Source organism: Epinephelus moara, chromosome 21 (assembly GCF_006386435.1).
Source record: "Epinephelus moara isolate mb chromosome 21, YSFRI_EMoa_1.0, whole genome shotgun sequence".
Classification (NCBI taxonomy): Eukaryota; Metazoa; Chordata; class Actinopteri; order Perciformes; family Serranidae; genus Epinephelus; species Epinephelus moara.
The window spans coordinates 17,769,226-17,788,185 of record NC_065526.1 but is presented as its reverse complement, the minus strand read 5'-3'; the positions used below and the strand labels follow the sequence as shown (position 1 = coordinate 17,788,185).

Below are 18,960 nucleotides of genomic sequence, written 5' to 3'. Positions count from 1 at the left end.
GTGAAACCCTTGAGATGTTATACACCTTTATGTGATGAGCCACGCCCTCCACAATATTCATTGCCTTTGTTCACCGAGTTTCATGCAGATCGGTCAAACTTCCTAGGAAGAGATCGATTTTAAGTATTATTCAAAAAATTCAAAATGGCGGAAAATCTGTAGAACCGGAAGTTATGGGTCCTTAGGTAAATTTGTTCCTCATGAGGAGAGGCATCTCTGTGCAAAGTGTCATGTCTCTACGATATACGGGGCATGAGATATGCCCATTCAAAGTTTGCAATTTCAATTGGTTGCTATAGCGCCCCCCTTTGGCCAATTGATGTAATATTGCTTCATTCGCATCCTCCCATGACCCTCTACCACTGTGCCAAATTTCATATGGATTGACCAAGTCAGTGAGGAGAAAAACGTTGAACAGACACACCCACAGACAGACAGAGTTTTTGTCATTATATAGTAAGATAGTAAGATATAGTAAGATATTCAGCTGCTGTAGTATGAGGTTTGGGGCGTCTGGCAGGTGATGTTGAGGGCTGGCTGCCAGGGTAAGAGTGTGCATGTGTTTGTATGTGTGTATATATACGTCATAAGGATATTTTATGTGTTATGTTTGTCTAAAATGTTTGAATGGGGGGGAGGGGGGGGGGGGCAAAGCCAGGAAAACACAACTTCAATGTAACTCGTGATGAGTAATTGATATAAAAATGCTTGTTCAGGGGTGAAGTGTTCCTTTAAATGTGCAATTTGGTGCCATTTATTTCTTTGCTCCATGAATGCTTTGAGTGCAGATGGACACTAAATGACCAATGACCTAACATTTTTTTATTCAGCCTGTCTCTGCAGGGAAGCTGAGATTCAGTTTTCAAAGTAGCCACTTCTAAAAACTGAGGCAGAATAAAGTAGTTCTCAAGCAGTGATTTCACAAAGTGCTTCTCGCTTTTCTAATATTAACGTCCACGTCCCCTGTCTGTCTTTTTGTCCCCCTGTTTTTCCTTGGTGTGTGTGTGTGTGTTCCCGCTTCCTCTCCTTCAGTTTGATGTCAGGTCTGGCTGCCTTGGATGCCAAGTGCTCTAGCCGCCTGGGCATCATGACCATCTCCTACTACCTCTGGACCACCTTTGTTGCCGTGGTCGTGGGCATCGTCATGGTGTACATCATCCACCCGGGCGGAGCTGCTCAGAAGGAGGACTCTGAGGACAGCAAGAAGCCGATGACCAGCTCTGCTGACGCTCTGCTGGATCTCATCCGGTAAGCGACTGTCACGTATTTTCTTTGACATGTTAGCTCAGAGGAAACTGTCACCATCCTTGTAGGAACATTTAAATATAATTTCAAACTGGGGTGCCATGTGGTGTCTTGTCTGTTCATGTGTTGGAGATGTAAAAAACACTTAAATAAATTAACTAATTGACCATCTTTATTATTTTTTCCATCTCTCCAACTGTGGTCCACCATGAGGGCCTTTAAAGTTCCGTGTAACACACCACCTACTACTCACAAGATGCATAAATATGAGATAAACAAAGTCAGACAAGGAGTTCAGTGTCAGATTTTCCTCCTTACTGGTAATTGCTTCTCTCTGCACATCTAACAGGTGGGACCTAGAGGTACCTCTGTGGGATAGCAGTTGATAACGAAGCTGAGGAACTATATTATTGACTCAGCTTACTTCTTGAAATATTGATCTCTGCACAGGCGCTCTAACTGGCTTATTTATGCACATGTTTTAGAACTTTTCTCCTATTATTTTACTTCTTAATGATGCGTTCAGTTTAGTTAAGTTTAGTTTATTTGCACATATATGAATAGAAAATACAGAAAAAAGAAATTTAAAGTTAAAACATGCCATACAAATAGCTTATGAAGATACCGCCCCTATAATAACAGCAATCACACATTAAAAGAAAAAGATAAAAGCAAAGACTGCACAACTAAACAAAAGTTCCAGACTAAGACGTATTGCAAAATTGCTAAAGATGTGCAATTTACAACAAAAAACAACAAATTACAATTGAATCAATGAAGTTTTGAGTCTTTGCAAATCAGAGTCCTTTTCAGATGTTTTCCGAATAACAATTATGTAGATGTTGATTGCAGAGATGGAGGAAGGTTGCACCAAAGAGATGCTCCTCTGTATTTCAATGAACACTGATTCAGACAAGTCAGACAATATGACGGTGTCTTGTGGAATATGAGTGAATGTCTGAGGAAGAAATAGTTCTGGAAAACACTCGGCAAGTCATGAGTTAGATGTACATATTCATACATGAATACATAAGTCTGGTTTATGCTCACATTAAAAATTGATGAAAGCTGATATTTTCTAAAAAGAGAAGCAGATGAGTCACTTTTTTTCCAGCAAAGCAGGACTGATCAACCAGTGAACAAACTCTAGTTATAACACCAATTGGCTTCAGTTCAATATGGTATGTCTAAGTTAGTTTTTCGTCTACTATTACCCCTAGAAATTTAATATAAGGAACCTGAGTTACTCCAACGTTTTCTATGAAAATTTTTGGGTTTATCTTTGTTTGGGTTTTTTTAGGTTTTTGACACAAAATATCATGAAGTTTGATAAGTCAACCCTAGCGCTGACATACCAACAAAGGCGTATAACGTTAGCTGGCCTGACTGCTGAAATACAGATGTTAGACTTCCACTAGCAACCACCACACATGCTTACAGTCTGGTTTCATCATTGATTAACACTTATTTTGAGATAATTATTATGGCAGTTATATGCGTTGTAAGTTGGGCCAGGGAATGGAAATGAAATTAAATATGTGCATGATGGAATCACAGTTGATGATGTAACTCTTGGATAATGAAATGCATACTCCCTGAGTCTGAAAATGAAAAAATTCATCACAAAATTTAATCAAATACCAACCCGGTCTCACTCTGAAGTCATTAATATCCAGCACTTGGGCAGTGACTTGCAGCGCCAGACACTGAGAAAAAAAGTCGTTCTTTAACGTCGCCATGATGCACAGCCGGTCACCGTTATAGTTTAAGGGCACTCGGTGGCGTCAGGGGGAAATGGGGTGGGACAAGAACAAAAGTTAAGGTGGTGGACGGGTCCAACAATCACCAACCTTCACCCGGGAGAGCGGTGTTCATGTCACGTAAGATTATAAAGCCCAACCTTGTTCTTTTTTTCCTAAACCTAACCACGTGCTTTTGTTGCCTAAACCCAACCATATGCATTAGTTGTTGGAGGGGAAAAAAAGTCACTTTGCGGTATTGTACTTACGTAGTGCTTTTATTTTGAAAGAGACAGAATGTAAACGTTAAATTTCCTGTGAAAATGGAAGTGTATTTTGAAAGAAGACAATGCATGTAACAGGCAGAACATCCAAGAACGTCAACAACCAACACATGTCGTATCAGGACAAAACATCAATATGTGACGAGGTCGGAGTGAGAATGTGTTCCAAATACAAGGCAACATCCATTGGTCCTGGGGCAAATGATTGTCAATAGAATGGAAAGGCTCAGAGTCATCAAACTTTGGTCAGAATTTCAACAAACTGGCACGAGATCATTTTCATAAAAAAGGAAAAATCGATAAAAACATAAACACGTATCGACTATCAGCACAAATGAAAGCAGACTAAAAAGGTATTTTAAGCCCTGAGAGTAAACAGTATTTTCTGCTCTGTATGTTCTTTTGAGAGATTGTGTGAAATAGAGCGCTGTGCAAATGTCAGCATGTTCATTACAGATGCTGCACACGCCACACGTTCATTTAAAGCTATTTTATGTAAATGTCTCCCTCTGCGTGCCGTTTCACGAGGACTGAAGTCGAGGAAGTGCTTGAGGTCAGAGCACAAAGCCTGGAGCCTCGTGTGCCAGTGGGTTATTGTGCTAAGCTAATTAGCGCTGCTGAAGGATGGAGCGGGTGTGTTTGAGGTGAACCTGGGTCAGCTGTGCAGTGAGAAACATGACGGTGAGCCTCTGAGAGCCACTGTGTCAGTGTGACAGTCGGTCAGTGGGATAAAGACGACGGCCTGTAACGCAGAAAGCGGCTGAGCTGCGACTTCACCACCAGAATATTTAAATTTATCATGATATTTGACCACAAAATGCACAATGAGCTACAAACAGTGTGTTTTAATTTGAAAGATAGTTCATGTTGTCATTTAATTCTTGTAATTCTTTTTATCCTTTGTTGATTTTGCTATTGTCTTTGACATGCTTGAGAATTTTGAGAACAAAATTAAATCATTGTGAGAATAATTGTTTTTTGAATGAGTCACTTTGAATCTGAATGTAAAAAGAGGGAGCAATAAACTGGCCAAGTCCATGAAATCCAACTATGTACTGATCATGTGGCAGAGGTGAAGCTCTGTCGTTCACGGTTCTCAGTGCGTGTGTGTGTGTGTGTGTGTGTGTGTGTGTGTGTGTGTGTGTGTTTTACAGAGCACAGCTGTGCTTTGGATTTATCCGGCAAAGCTTCTTTACAGCCTTCATCTATCGTGCAGGCATACTATATCGGTGCACTCACAAATGGGCCCAACTGCCTGCACTCGTGTGTGTGTTTGTGTGTGTGATGATAATGCATAATAAGCACAGTATGCATGAATGTGTGCATATTTCGTTGTATTAAGGGCACTGGAGTCAAGTGCTTCATTAGCCTGCTTTGCTCTGTCTCGGACACAGGATACGCTGCTGAGTGGCTAAGTGGTCAAATCCACAGAAAACACACAACACTACAGTCGAGCGAGCTGCACCATATTGTCCCAGTATATCTTCGCCATATGTCTTTTAAGTAAATGCACGAGCTGCAAAACACAATATGCCTTTAATCTCTCTGCGTCTGAAATATGCTGTCTGAGTTTCGATTGTGATCCAACCTCTGTGTTGATGTGGGATTGACACCCAGCGCTAATGCAACGCAGATTCTGTTGTGATTGACAGACACTCTCCTGAGCATAAAGAATGAGCATGATGTATTGTATTCAGGGGCATGCATTTAAAAGGCAGCAGCCTTGACCACAAACAAAACACTCCATAGAAAGATGGAGACAATGTCGCTGCTGATTCAATGTATATTTTGTACATTTTTTGTTTATTTATTCTTGTTGTCAAAGATTCTCACCAAAGTGCTAATTATTATTTAGAATGAATTAATCTGACACTGAAAGGCAGATATTAAAAATCTGTGTTTTTGTGTCACTGCTAGTGTTATTGGCCCTTATCTATCAAACTAATGTACAACCCAGTGCAGATCTGAGGGCAGAAATCATCTTACAATCAGGTCCACGTGTGATTTACTATAACTCGCAGCATTCACAGATAAACACTTGTCTTCATCTGGACACATTTTCCCCACAAATACAACATGTTAATGTTATTAGCACAAGCCTAAGGCATTTTACATTGTATAAATTAGCCTAGCAGCCAATGGACTTTTCCTCTACTCATATAAAGCCAGGGACAACAGCAACATTTAACAAAGGTAACGGTGCAAAATTCAGCTCCATTATAGCTCACAAGGTTCACTGACAAAACAACTGTCTTATACTAAACATGTTTTCCAAACAAATGTAACATACTAACGTTATTAGCACGAGTTAGGGTGACCATATTTTGATTTCCAAAAAAGAGGACACTCGCCCCGGCCACGAGATAGCCTACTTAAATGATACTCGCAGTTTACTCAAAGATGCCTTATAATTTTAATAGATTTAAAGTTTATATGTATGGATAGAAAATTCAGTTATATTACAAAATAATATCTCTCAAAGACAGAAATTTAGATAGGCTTCTCAGAGGTTACTCAACTTGCTTTTATTATCCCTAAAATAATAATCTTTTTACAAGTTTCAATTGTACAAAAATAAATATAAATGTAAAATCTCTGGAATGAAATAATGATAGAAATAATGTCTCTTCTGTATTAGAAAAATCAACTTGTAAAGTTGTCTTACTGGACAAATAAATAAATAAATAATATGAAATAATGGTCTAAATAATACTTCTTCTGTATTAGAAAATCCAACTTTGAGCTCCCCGGCACCTTTATTATACACAGAATCATATGTGCCAGCTTTGCACACGGTGCACTCAGCCTCCCATATATCCCGACCAGGTCGTTGGGAATTTTTTCTGCAGTTCATCTGTGAAGCTGCACTTGCGCTTTGGATTCTTGGAAGAATAAGAATAATAAGAATAAGAATAATGCTGCGCCGCCAGTGTCTGCTGCTTCCTCGTTGTGAGTGTTGGAGATCAGCCGATAAGGCAGCCCTTCGGGGATTACGCACACACACACACACACGGAAAACCAGACATTATCATCAATTTATAAACACCCCCCGACATGAAAAGTGGACATGTCCGGGCAACAGAGGACGTTTGGTCAGCCTAGAGCCTATGGCATTTTACACTGTGTAAATTAGCCTAGCGATGAGTGGAGATTTCCTCTGCTCATCACCCTGGACAGATTTCCAGACTATCACAGGGCTGACACATAGAGACAGACAACCATTCACACTCACATTCACACCTACAGACAATTTAGAGTCACCTGCATGTCTTTGGACTGTGGGAGGAAGCCGGAATACCCAGAGAAAACCCATGCTGACACAGGGAAACATGTCCACACACCCACACCCCAGTTCGAGCCAGGAACCCTCTTGCTGTGAGGCAACAATGCTAACCACTGCACCACCGTGCTGCCCACATGCAGAAGATCCAAACTGACTAAAATATTAACTTAGCAACAATACAGGTGTTTCTGTGTCAGGGGTCTGGATGATGAAGCATTTCCCTTTTCCTCCCTTTTTTCTGTTGCAGCTCCAAGTTCACTTTCTCGTGGCCGTTACTGCAATTATGTGTCAAAGTCAGGGTGTGCGGCGTGTTGTTTGAGTGCACATAGCACGACAACAACAGGGGTAGCAAAGAGTGCGTCCACTAGATGTGCTCACGACAACAGAAAACATTACATTAAACATACAGTTTTACTCTTGAAATGCAAATGGGTGCAATGTAGAAGAGAGAATTTGATTCCTTTGCTGGCATTGATCCTACTGACACTGGAATCAATCACTCAGAGCATTTGTGCACCACTAATTTATGTCCCCTAAAGATGCTTAGTTTTGCCACCGACGAGCTCGGACTGTTATTCCAAGTGTCTGACTGCAGAGATAGACCTTTTTCTTAAAGAGGAAGATCCTTTTTGTTGAACCAGAAACAGCTGCACAATCGCTATTGCCACACCAACCAGACTCTATTTTGATGAAGTAATTTTGAGTAAGTAATTTTAGCGTGCACAGAGGCAGCATATTTTCACATCTAACTGGGTGAGTTAAGGGTTTATTTCAGCCAAATTAGAAGTGTTGATTGTTGGAACACTGGAAAGATGAATCAAGACAGTTCAAAATGAAGTGTTTCACAAAGATAAAATTGTTATTGTATAAAATTGTTTATACCCGTTTGTTTTACTGTATTATTATATTGGTCTTTGTTTTCATTGCAAAACACTTTTTAATTTTTTTAAAAATATACAGTACATTAAGGGTTTGCTTTCAGGGCTGTGAATAATCTGCAGCAAATACTATATCGATTGGGAGTACTTCAACATTTCTATCTCAAGGGACTTCCTGGTTAAATAAAGGCTTAATTGACAGATATTAAGTTCTTTATTGTTGGTGAACTAGTATCCTTCCCAAAGACACTTTAACGTGTTGCCTTGAGCCATAGCAGCCTACAAGCAGCAAATAAGAGACGTTCATTCTATTTGTGTCCATCTAATTATCATTCCAGTGTAATAAACGTACACCTGTGGTGACCTAGCCCTTTTTCTCTGCCACGTGACAACACTACAGTGCTCTGTAGCAATGCAACGTAAACGAAGGTCCAATTTAATCATCTGAAAAGAGCAAAAGCACACATAAAAATCATTGGAGTATGTGATTGAAATGGGATGACAGTAATTACAGTATATCTCTGCCCATCCATACATTATTCATACAGTGCAGGGTCACAGGGAGGCTGAACCATATCACTCACATTGTGCAGGAGTTGATGGAGTACACCCAGCACATGTCACAATCACATGTCACAATTATACAGACAGATCACCACAATATAGAGTGTGTAATTAGGCTGATTAGCATGTCTTTGGACTGTGGGAGGAACCTGCAAGAAAGTCACACATGCACATGGATATCATGCAAACTAGGTTCTCGAGTTTTTATCTCAGCACTGGTTTTTAGGCATCCATTCTCTTTCCACTCCACATATCCATAGTTCCTCTTTTTATTCACTTTGCCCACGTCTCCTTGCTCCACCTGCTCCTCCATCTTCAGGTTTCACTCCTTCCTGCTCCTTTGTCACTGAGCACCTGAGTCCTCTCTGCCGCAGTTACCCCTTGCAGGCAGAGCACTCGATATGCTTTTGCTCGGCTGAAATATTGCAACAAAAGTGGGCTTTACAGGACAGTTATTTAAGTGTATTTCCTTCCTACTATCTGAGTAGCTTACAGCGAAAATAATGAAAATTGTTAATAACTTCCTGTGCCAGGATCGATGCAGAAAAACATGCAGACTGACGGCACAAACCATCGGGGACATGAGGAGCATTATTGAGCTGGCTCCTGGTGAAAGCTGCCATCCCTCAGTAATTTCCACACATTGATTTAATGCCAGTAACATACGAGTTGTACAGAAGAGAATCAATACGTGTTTTAATTTTCAAGGGTAGAGGAGATACAGATTAAGTGATATTGCTAATAATGTTTCGCAGAGTACTTTGTGGCCATGGACATTTCATGAACATAGACCACGCCAATAGAGTTAAAGGTTGCAATTGGTTTATTACACAAAATGGATGATGGGCATGAGGGGATGAAGGGACAAGGAAGGAAGGAAGGTGAGGGGAATGATGGGAGAAATTAGGGTCGCTGATAAGGTGTGCTTAAATACTTTAAGTGCAGAAATGGATGAGATTGAGGTGTGGTCTTTGTCCCCGAACGTAGTTATAAAATTTCATATTGCATGGTTTCATGATGGCATTAATAATTCTGCTTCAAAACATATTTCTTTACATTCAACAATTGTTTCCTTGCATGTGTTTCTGTGATATTTTACCTAAAGAATACTTATATATATATATATATATATATATATATATATCTGCCATCCACTAAACATTTCTCATCATTCTCTTCCCCAGCAACATGTTTCCAGCCAACCTGGTTCAAGCTACTTTTCAACAGGTAAGCAAAAATGTTGAAGGCAAAGACACACTAAAAATAAAATTGGAAAAAAGATGTTCAAAGTGCAAACTGTCACAGCTGGCGTGTGGGCCAAGAGAGATTGGACCCACATGCAGACAGATGAGGAGGCAACAGGACAAGTTAGTGGTTTACTGGACAAACCAGAGTATGGATGAGGCGTAAGGCATCAATAGTCCAAGTGAGGCAGTAGATGCTGCAGATGGGTAACAAGCAGCAGTCCAGTCACCAGAAGAAACCACAAATACAATAGATTTGTATGTTTCATATATATTACATCAATGTTTTCAAAGTGATGTAGCTTAGATTACATGTATGAGCTGACTTAGTCATTGGGATGGTGGATAACATGACCCCTTGGTGAGACGACTGCCAAGCTGCAAACCACTGTTCGAGACCAACAATCAACAAAAACGGGTGCTTTTTAGCGTGATATTGGCGGCACTTCCAGCTGTGATTGTGCCACCAAATCCAGGTATTTTTAGGTATTCAGTGTAGGTGAAACAAAGAAATATAAATTTCCAACACATCAGCTACATAATAATTGACAAATGTTACGTATGCATGGCTTGCAGACTTGTACAATGCCAATATTTATTCCAGCAACTCGGTTGCAAGCAGACAGGTAACATGTAGCAGTCAGGTAACAGGAAACCCACATTGCAATCAATGATGATTTGACAAAGGAACAAAGGAATTGGACAGGTACTTGTGGAGACTGGCTGAAGAGGGAATGAGACACAGGTGAGAGTTGAGTAGAAGAGACAAGGCAGAGCTGTTTAGGGAAGTAGGAACAGGTTTAGAAGAATGAGATACTGTAGTAGCGTGCTCAAGGGCTGTCTTGATCATATGGCACTCATGCGTGGAGCAGGAACAGATGCATTTCAATTAAGTTAAAAAGCCTTTGTGAGCAGATTTCTCAGGAGTCGGCTGATGAGGAAAGGAAGCAAAGTCTAAGGGATGAAAAAAATGGAGGGGCCCGGAGAATAGAAAGAAGGGACAGAGCAGTAAACAAACTTTGACACAAACAGCACCAATAGTTTAAAAGGTTAAAGGGAAAAAACTACATATTGTTCCTCTTACCTGTAGTGCTGTTTATCAATCTAGATTGTTTTGCTGTGAGTTGCAGAGTGTTGGAGATATCAGCCGTAGAGACGTCTGCCTTCTCTCTAATATAATGGAACTAGATGTTTGTTTTAGGATCGACTTTAAAATCCTAGTGATTACTTTTACTTTTTAATTTTTACCATTAATACGGTTAGCTGGTGTAGTTTGGTGGAAAGAAAATAGTTCCTACATGAAACTGCTCACAACAAGGTCTGTGGATTATCTTGAGTAACCAGGTCATGATTTCTGGAAAGACACACATTTTGGCACTTTGAGCACCATCTAGTTCCATTATACTGGAGAGAAGGCAGACATCTCTACAGCTGATATCTCCAACACTCTGCAACTCACACCAAAACAATCTAGACTGATAAATAGCACTACAGGTAAGAGGAAAAATATGTATTTTTTAATTAGGGGTGAACTGCCCCCTTAAAGCAAAGACTGCAAACAGCTAGCAACAAATTACTTCTCTGAAGAATAAACATGTTCTTGTTTGTTTAAACTGTACAAAAAAAAACCCTGGGCCAGCTGTTTTCTATTTTCCAGTCTTTATGCTAAGCAAAGCTAGTCTTCATATGTAGACATGTGGTCTAAAACTTTGCATCTAACTGTCGGCAAAGACAGCGAGTAAGTGCATTTACCAAAACTGTTCCTTTAATGGTCACTGTTGAGCATGGATGAATTACTGAATGGGTCTAACAGATACAGTCCCAGGGGCCCAAAGGCTCAGGGGACCCCTGGATTTCAAGTGCAAAATGTCACTCAAATTAACATGTACTGACCAGGAAGAGACTCAAACAGAGAGACAAATAACAACCAAAAGAGACAAGAGATTACCTCGGAGAGACACAAAACAACCACAGGAGACATAAAATCACACGAAAAGATGCGTAACGACTGCAGAAAGAATGCAAAATATCCATGTGGCCCTTTGCATATCTGTGCAATATTTCTTGTTTTCTCTTTCACCAAGCAATTATTTGTTTCAGATAAACAGTAAAAATAAACATTAGCATATAGGGGGAGAAAGAGCAATCACCTTTATCAGAAAATACCATAGAAACGGAGATTATAAAATAACAGTGTCTACTGCGATTACTGTCATTTCACCACTGTAATGTGCCTAATTAAATGTTAACACCTCTGATTCGCCATTATAATGTGTGAATCTGCTGCTTTAAATATCCATGTTTTTATCATCCTTGTGCTGACGTTGGGGCCTGTGCTCTGTTTTGATTTCAAGTATCGAACCCAGCGAGTCCCAGAGCTCATCCCCAAACCGACGGTGGCTCAGCTCTTGGATGAGACCACCACTCGCAGGGTCTACATCTATGGCATCCAGGATGACAACGGCACAGACGTCCAGAATTTTTCCCTGGATCTCACGCCGCCTCCTGACGTGATCATGAAAACATCCCCTGGTACCAGTGAAGGCATGAATGTGCTGGGGATTGTAATTTTCTCCGCCACCATGGGTAAGTGGTTGGCATGGATACTGCACACCAGCTTGAGTAACATACACAATAAATATGTAAATAAACAGCATAATAGAAGCCTTGGCACCAGCAGTATATATTTGCATAATTTAGTTTATATTGTGTTGCTCTCTCACGAGGAAGGCAGAGAACAAATAAAATGACAACACTCATCACTCTTCACTGTTGAGTGCTTCGTTGCATGTGTTTGATTGATGCATTCATCCATTCGTGAATGCAACATGTTTGTTTTTTTAATCCAGGGATAATGTTAGGAAGGATGGGACCCAATGGAAGCGCTTTGGTCAACTTCTGCCAGAGTTTGAATGAGGCCGTTCTGAAGATTGTCGCCATTGTCATCTGGTAAGAGTTGTATATTGGAAGTAAACAGCACCAAAATAAAGTAATAAAAGAAGTCGTTTTGGCCCAAACATTCTGGGGACTCCCTAAGTAGAACTGCCCCGAGAACTACATACCCTCAAGGGGTTTTTTTCCGTTTGCATACGCACCACCAGTAGGAAAACTGAAGTGATGTAAGCCTATATCTACTTCATTTAGGCCCCGATCACACATTAAACGTTTATTTTTTCCACATTAATTAGTAGCTAGTTCCTAAAATGTTGAGGCAGAGGGTACTTGCTGTAGCTCTGGTTGAGGGTGAGAGGCTGTCAGTAAATAGTTTGTTGGTCACAGGGAAACAGAGATCTGTGTGGGTACATGAGATGCTAAAAAAGAGGGTGGATCATGGGGAGTACCACCAGTTGGTCCAGGAGCTTCACCTCCATGATGGCTGTTTCCAGGCACATTTTAAAGGAAACTCAGGGGCAGTTTGACAATCTGCTGTCTATCATCGGGCCTTATACTGTAGCTCTGGGTATCCAGCAACCGCTACAACAAGTTTCTCCTCCATTGTTTACCAACTATAACCCTGTTGTCATGACCACCGCAGAAGGCCCGCCTCAACTCAAGGAATTCAGAGTGCTCCAGCAAAAATGCCAGCGTGAGGCACATTGCAGCGCAAACACCACGAGCACAAAGCTTCATTCTCCTTAAAAACAATTACAAAAATGTGTCTCCAACTGCCAAAAACCTGTCTGTGTGATTGGGGCCTTACTCTGCTTTTAATCTCGCAATTAACCAACTGATGTTAGTTGGGTGCTAGATTAAGCAAACACTGAAGCAAGCAACCCATTCGGTGCTTTTCTAAGTTATATAACGTTAACTGTGTTACTCGTAAGCATTTTCTTTATGTGTTGCCACGTGTACAAGGAGCTGCAAACCTTCTTAAGGGACTTCCACAGGCAGACTGCAGCTCCCGGTGTCACTGGAAATGGCATCCAAGGGCCCGATTGCTGAATCCTTTGTGCCCATCTTACCAGAATATGTTGGTCTGGGGCCAAGGATGGCATCTAGTTTGTTATTCCACTTGATCTTTTTTGGTTGTTGGAGTCTTAGGGTGCTTTTACACCTGCCCTGTTTGGTTCGGTTTAATTGAACTCAAGTTTGTTTGCCCCCTAAGTGCAGTTCATTTGGGCAGGTATGAACATAGCAATCGCACTCGGGTGTGCACCAAAACAACAAGCGTGATCCGACCTTGATCCGAACCAACTGCAGTCACATGACACATTGTTTGGGTTAAACATGAGCATGTTACAGTTCTGGAGGATTATTAATGTGCACCTCCTCCTGTACTGCCTTAATATGCACATTCAGCACATCCAATGCATCAAAACATTGTTTTCTAGTTGGAGCCGCGCCTCGTTTTCAAACTGTATGGTTTGACTAAAATGAACAATGACAGCAATATAGTCCACGATGAGCAGCGCTAAAATCAACCTGCGTAGGTGTCCCTCCATTGTGACATTAGAAAGTGTCACATTTATCTTGCAAGTGTACTCTTCTTCAACATTTTGTTTACTTCCTGGATTTTTCCCACATGGAAATTCTGACCAATCAAGAGCAGCTTTCTCACTCAAGGCATTTTATCTGGTCCGCTTGTAAATGCTGCCGTGAGAACACAAACCAACTCTAGGCAATTATGCAACTTTGTGACAAAATCAGTCCCTGATTCGGACCAAAGCAAGACAACTCAAGGTCTGAAAGCACCCTTTCCTTCTTGTAATCCTGTTTAAGTGTCTTTATTTTATCTCTACATTGCCAGGATGGATGTAGTGGATTCCTAAGATAGCAGATTAAGAACAAATGCTATCAAATATTCTTTTATTTTGCTCTGACAAGTCAAAACCGTGTTGTATTTCTCATGTCACATATATGCCGAGTGAGGCCTTGACTTTAGTGTCAGTCCATTTGTCCATGTTTTCTGTCAAATGTCAGATCAGGAAGGACCCAAATGCAGAGCAGCAGGCGGGTTTGAGGTCAAACAAAAACCGAGCTTTAATAAAGCTGATGAAAAACATCCAAAATTGATGAGGAACAAAGGGAAACAGATGGATGGATGGATGGATGGATGGATGGATGGATGGACACAGAAAACTAATCACAAGAACAAGACACAGCTGGAGTAGGAGGACACGGGCAAGAGGAGGGAAAAGGGGACTGGCTGACAACAAGGGTGTGGTTGGAAACACTAGGGTGGAGCAAACAAGACTGATACAGAACAGGTGTGAAGGGAAGACTCTGGGAACAGGGAAGGACTAACGAGACAGGTGTGACAGACAACAGGCGGGAAGACACACAAAGACAGGAAGTAAAACCGGACATGACACAACAAAATAAAACAGAAAACAAGAGGTTCAAGAAACACTAACAGAAAACTCCAAAACAAAGTCTATAGGATGACAGAATATGAACAAAAACCCAGTATTATGACAGTTTTGTTATTCTTTTTTATGAGCTGTTGTTTGTGTTATCTGTTAACAGCCAACAGGTTTTTGAAAATGCCAGGTGCCGATGCTGATTTGGCTCATGTGTTGAACCAGTCACCGTACGCTTATGTTACTCAAGCTTCCTTCCTCTAAAGTAGCAGCAAAAAGGCTCCAGGCTGGAGTATTCATGCTGAACAGATATTGGCTCCTGCGCTTCAGGCTCCAGTGGCTCGTCTCTGGAGAGTTGCAGCGTGACTTGCACTGGCCCCGAGGTTTCACTCCATCTCTCTCTGCCGTAGGCCTCGGTGTTGAGTCCCCAGCTTGCCTGTTATTCCTTTTCATGCACGTCCCACACCTGTTGCTTGTTTTGTGTTGTCACTGCGCACTTCAGGGGCAGTAGGAAAAAAATGCTGCATGCAGTAACAGAGACACAGCTTTCTCAAGCATGCATCTGATTAAATGATTAAAAGCAATTCAAATAAAAACACTCAAAAAAACACATGGTACCTAGATGATGTATCTTCATTGTCATGTGATTTATGCCTACCACATACTAAAAGACTTTGAAAAGACTTAAAAAGACTGGAGTCTGACACCCTGTGACATCTAAAGACAAAGTGAATTTTTAGTCATAGACTGTAAGATTTTGCAGACTGGGGATCTTGCAGTGTCACTATTTACAAGACTACAATTAGATTCCTTTTGAGATTAGTTCCCATCCTGCTTCAGGTGGAAAATACCACACCAAAATCCCTTTAAGAAATATCACAAATTTACAATTCCTCACGTGTCTGCAAAAACACATAACTCTAGAGACACAAGATAAAAGGCGTCAGTTTTCTCATCAATTCGGCATCAATATAACCTATAAAAACAAACTGTATTCATGTACAAACTTTACACTACCACGTCCATCGGAGGCTGAGCTATTTTAGCAGGAGGAGAGCATGGGAATGAAAGGTGAACCATTTCAGAGATTAAGATTTTTCACTAAAATAACAGATACATGCCGAATTAAACACTGCCTCTTGTTCACTCCACCAGTTTCTCCTCCTTCTCTACAGTATAAGAGAACCAAAACTTGTTCACATTCTTGTACCTCCCTGCAGTCCCCTCCATGTTTATGTCTACCCAGTTTCCTGCTTGGTGCGAGAGAAAGCGCAGCTATTGGTTGTTGTCAGAGTTCACATCATTAGACATTAGCCAAGGCTAAAAATATATAATAATACTAAACATGTTTGATTTTGTCGGAACGTTAAGACGAGAAAAATACTGACTTAAAGGAAGACTTAACCTGCAAAATGACCATTTGCATATCAGTTATTCATCATGTGTTACCTTGAAATTGTGAAGAAAACTTGACTCACATGCCCCCATAGAATATGAATCAGAAAAAGGTGAACATTCTACATGAATTGAAGTGAACAGAAATCACATGTAACAACAGCAAAACATAACAACAATATCAAAACGTCTGTCATCATTTTAAATAAAAGCTGATACTGTAGCCGTCATTTTGTGACCGTGCACTCATACCTTCCCTCCGTCCGTCACAGGTATTTCCCCTTTGGCATCGTGTTTCTGGTTGCCGGTAAGATCCTGGAAATGGACGACCCTTCAGCCATGGGGAAGAAGCTGGGTTTTTACGCCATTACGGTGGTAATGGGCTTGGTGCTGCACGGTCTGTTTATCCTGCCCGCCATGTACTTCTTCATCACTAAGAAGAGCCCCATCGTTTACATCAGAGGCATCCTGCAGGCCCTGCTCATCTCATTGGCCACCTCCTCCAGGTAAAAGTGTCAGATCTGACTTTTCACAAATTAAACTCTGCATTGGATTTGTATTTATTTATAAACATAGTGATTTATAAATGTGGGGACTCTGTGAACATACATAATTACCATGTCAGGTCACCTATAGTATTTGTGTTTCCGTCATGTTGTTTACCGGAACATCTTCGAATGAGTGCAACCATATAAGTTTATGGTTCACCCACAAAAAAAAAGAAAGAAAAGTAACTGAGCGACTAAGTGCCGAGTATAGACATGCTTTTAAACTATATTGCGAGCATGAATGGAGTGGATAATGGAATTGTCCTTGAATGAAATGGATGTTTGTTGGGTTTCACTGCGACCCTTTTAACCTCATGCACCACCTCTGGGCTGCCTCGTATGCTATGATTGGCTATCTAACCACACTCACCTTGCAGCCTTTTTAAGTGTCAGAGGGTTTACTCCTCTTCATATCTTCTCCTGATAATGGGAAATACTATGAGGGTTGTGTGAGTATGTGTTGCAACAGATGAATGAGAGGTCAATGTAAATGAAATATTTTTGGAGCATTCGGGTCTCCCCTAAGCAACGCTGGTGACATAATGAAAAACGCAGACAAAGCAAAGTGTTTCCAGATTTTCACAGCCCGGTCACCAGAAGAAAATGTTGATATTGCACGCTTATGGAAATGAATATATTATAGCTGCGCATTCTTTACGCACCATATCAATGTTTCAGTGACAGTGATCCAGTGTAGTGTCCAGTCGGCACCAAACATTTAGTGTTATATTGTAATCCCTCTGTGTTTTCTAGTGGCTTTTAAGGCACCAAATGTGGGTGTTTTGTAGCCCTCCATCTGTGTTTTTCAATTGGCTTTTTGAGGCACTGAACATGGATCTTTTGTTGCGGCCTGTCTGTTTTTCCAGCAGTGTTTTAGGCACCAAACATGGGTGTTTAGTAGCCCCCACTGGTGTTTTTCTATTGGCTTTTTAGGCGCCATCATGGGTGCTTTGTAGCAACATGTCAGTGTTTTCCAGCGGCTTTTTCAGCACCGAACACGGGTGTTTTGTAGTGACCTACCTGTGTTTCTCCAGTGGCATTTTAGGCACTAGACATGGGTGTTTTGTAGCGACACGTCAGTGTTTACCAGAGGCTTTTTCAGCACCGAACACAGGTGTTTTGTAGTGACCTGCCTGTGTTTCTTCAGAGGTGTTTTAGGCAGTAGACATGGGTGTTTTGTAGCAAGATGTCAGTGTTTTCCAGCGGCTTTTTCAGCACCGAACACAGGTGTTTTGTAGTGACCTGTCTGTGTTTATCCGGTGGCGTTTTAGGCACTAGACATGGGTGTTTTGTAGAGACACGTCAGTGTTTTCCAGATTCTTTTTCAGCAATGGACACGGGTGATTTGTAGTGACCTGCCTGTGTATCTCCAGTGGTGTTTTAGGCACTAGACATGGGTGTTTTGTAGCGACACGTCAGTGTTTTCCAGAGGCTTTTTCAGCAACAAACACGGGTGATTTGTAGTGACCTGCCTGTGTTTCTCCAGTGGCATTTTAGGCACTAGACATGGGTGTTTGTTAACGACCTGTCTGTGGTTTTCCAGAGTCTTTTTAGGTTCCAAACACTGGTGTTTTGTAGCTAGCTATCAGGGTTTTTTCCAACTGGTTTTAAGGCACAGAATGTTGGTGTTAGGCAGTGCCCCGTCAGTGTATTTCCAGTGGCTGTTTTGTAGCTACAGTGGCTGTTTTGTTTTGTAGCTTCCAGTGACTTTAGGCACCAACTGTGGGTGTTTGGTAGCAAGCCATCTGTGTTTTTCCTGCTGCTCCTTAGTCACCAAACATTAGTCTTTTGTCTCAACTAGTGAGTGTTTTTCTATCTGCTTTTCAGGTACCAAATGTAGGTGTTATGTAGTGACCTGTCTCGTCAGGGATAGTGGAACAAAAAGCAGGTGTTTTTTTGTTTGTTTTTTAAATCAAGACAGCAGGGATTGTGCCCCCCAAAAACATGTATTTTAAGCCTGAACATGATATTTTCCTCACCATAATCAAGTGGTATTACATGTTATTAAGTATTGTTTCCTGCTACAGCTCTGCCACTCTGCCTATCACCTTCAAGTGCCTCCTTGAGAACAACCACATCGACAGACGCATCATCCGCTTCGTGCTGCCTGTCGGGGCCACCATTAATATGGACGGCACCGCACTCTACGAGGCCGTGGCAGCCATTTTCATTGCCCAAGTGAATAATTATGAGCTTGACTTTGGACAGATCATCACGATCAGGTAAGGCAGGTTCAATTTAGGCCAGAACTGGCTAATATATCATTTCTATTTTGTTCAAAAAAACTATAATAAATGTCAGCAGGCGAGAAAAGACAAACGAAATGAAATATATTTGCACGCACAGATGAAATCCTCTTGGATCTTTTCCCAAATATCTGCAAGGAAATTACTGCCAGACCTTTTTAACAGCAGTTTCTCAATTGTAATGAATTTTGTTGGATAACTTGTATAAATTTGTTAAAAAAGGGCTTAAAGGGG

The 18,960-nt window shown here is 41.1% G+C and overlaps 1 protein-coding gene across 1 annotated transcript in view; it reads left to right on the top strand.

The window, feature by feature from the left end:
- The window catches only part of LOC126382442 (excitatory amino acid transporter 5-like), a 60,270-nt gene extending 41,564 nt beyond the window's left edge, over positions 1 to 18,706 (top strand). Inside the window, exons 3-8 of the mRNA XM_050032316.1 lie at positions 1,033 to 1,248; positions 9,178 to 9,220; positions 11,592 to 11,823; positions 12,087 to 12,186; positions 16,205 to 16,438; positions 18,508 to 18,706. Of these exons, the coding sequence (XP_049888273.1) occupies positions 1,033 to 1,248; positions 9,178 to 9,220; positions 11,592 to 11,823; positions 12,087 to 12,186; positions 16,205 to 16,438; positions 18,508 to 18,706 (1,024 nt within the window). The remainder of the gene's footprint in view (positions 1 to 1,032; positions 1,249 to 9,177; positions 9,221 to 11,591; positions 11,824 to 12,086; positions 12,187 to 16,204; positions 16,439 to 18,507) is intronic.
- The last annotated feature ends 254 nt before the right edge of the window (positions 18,707 to 18,960 follow it).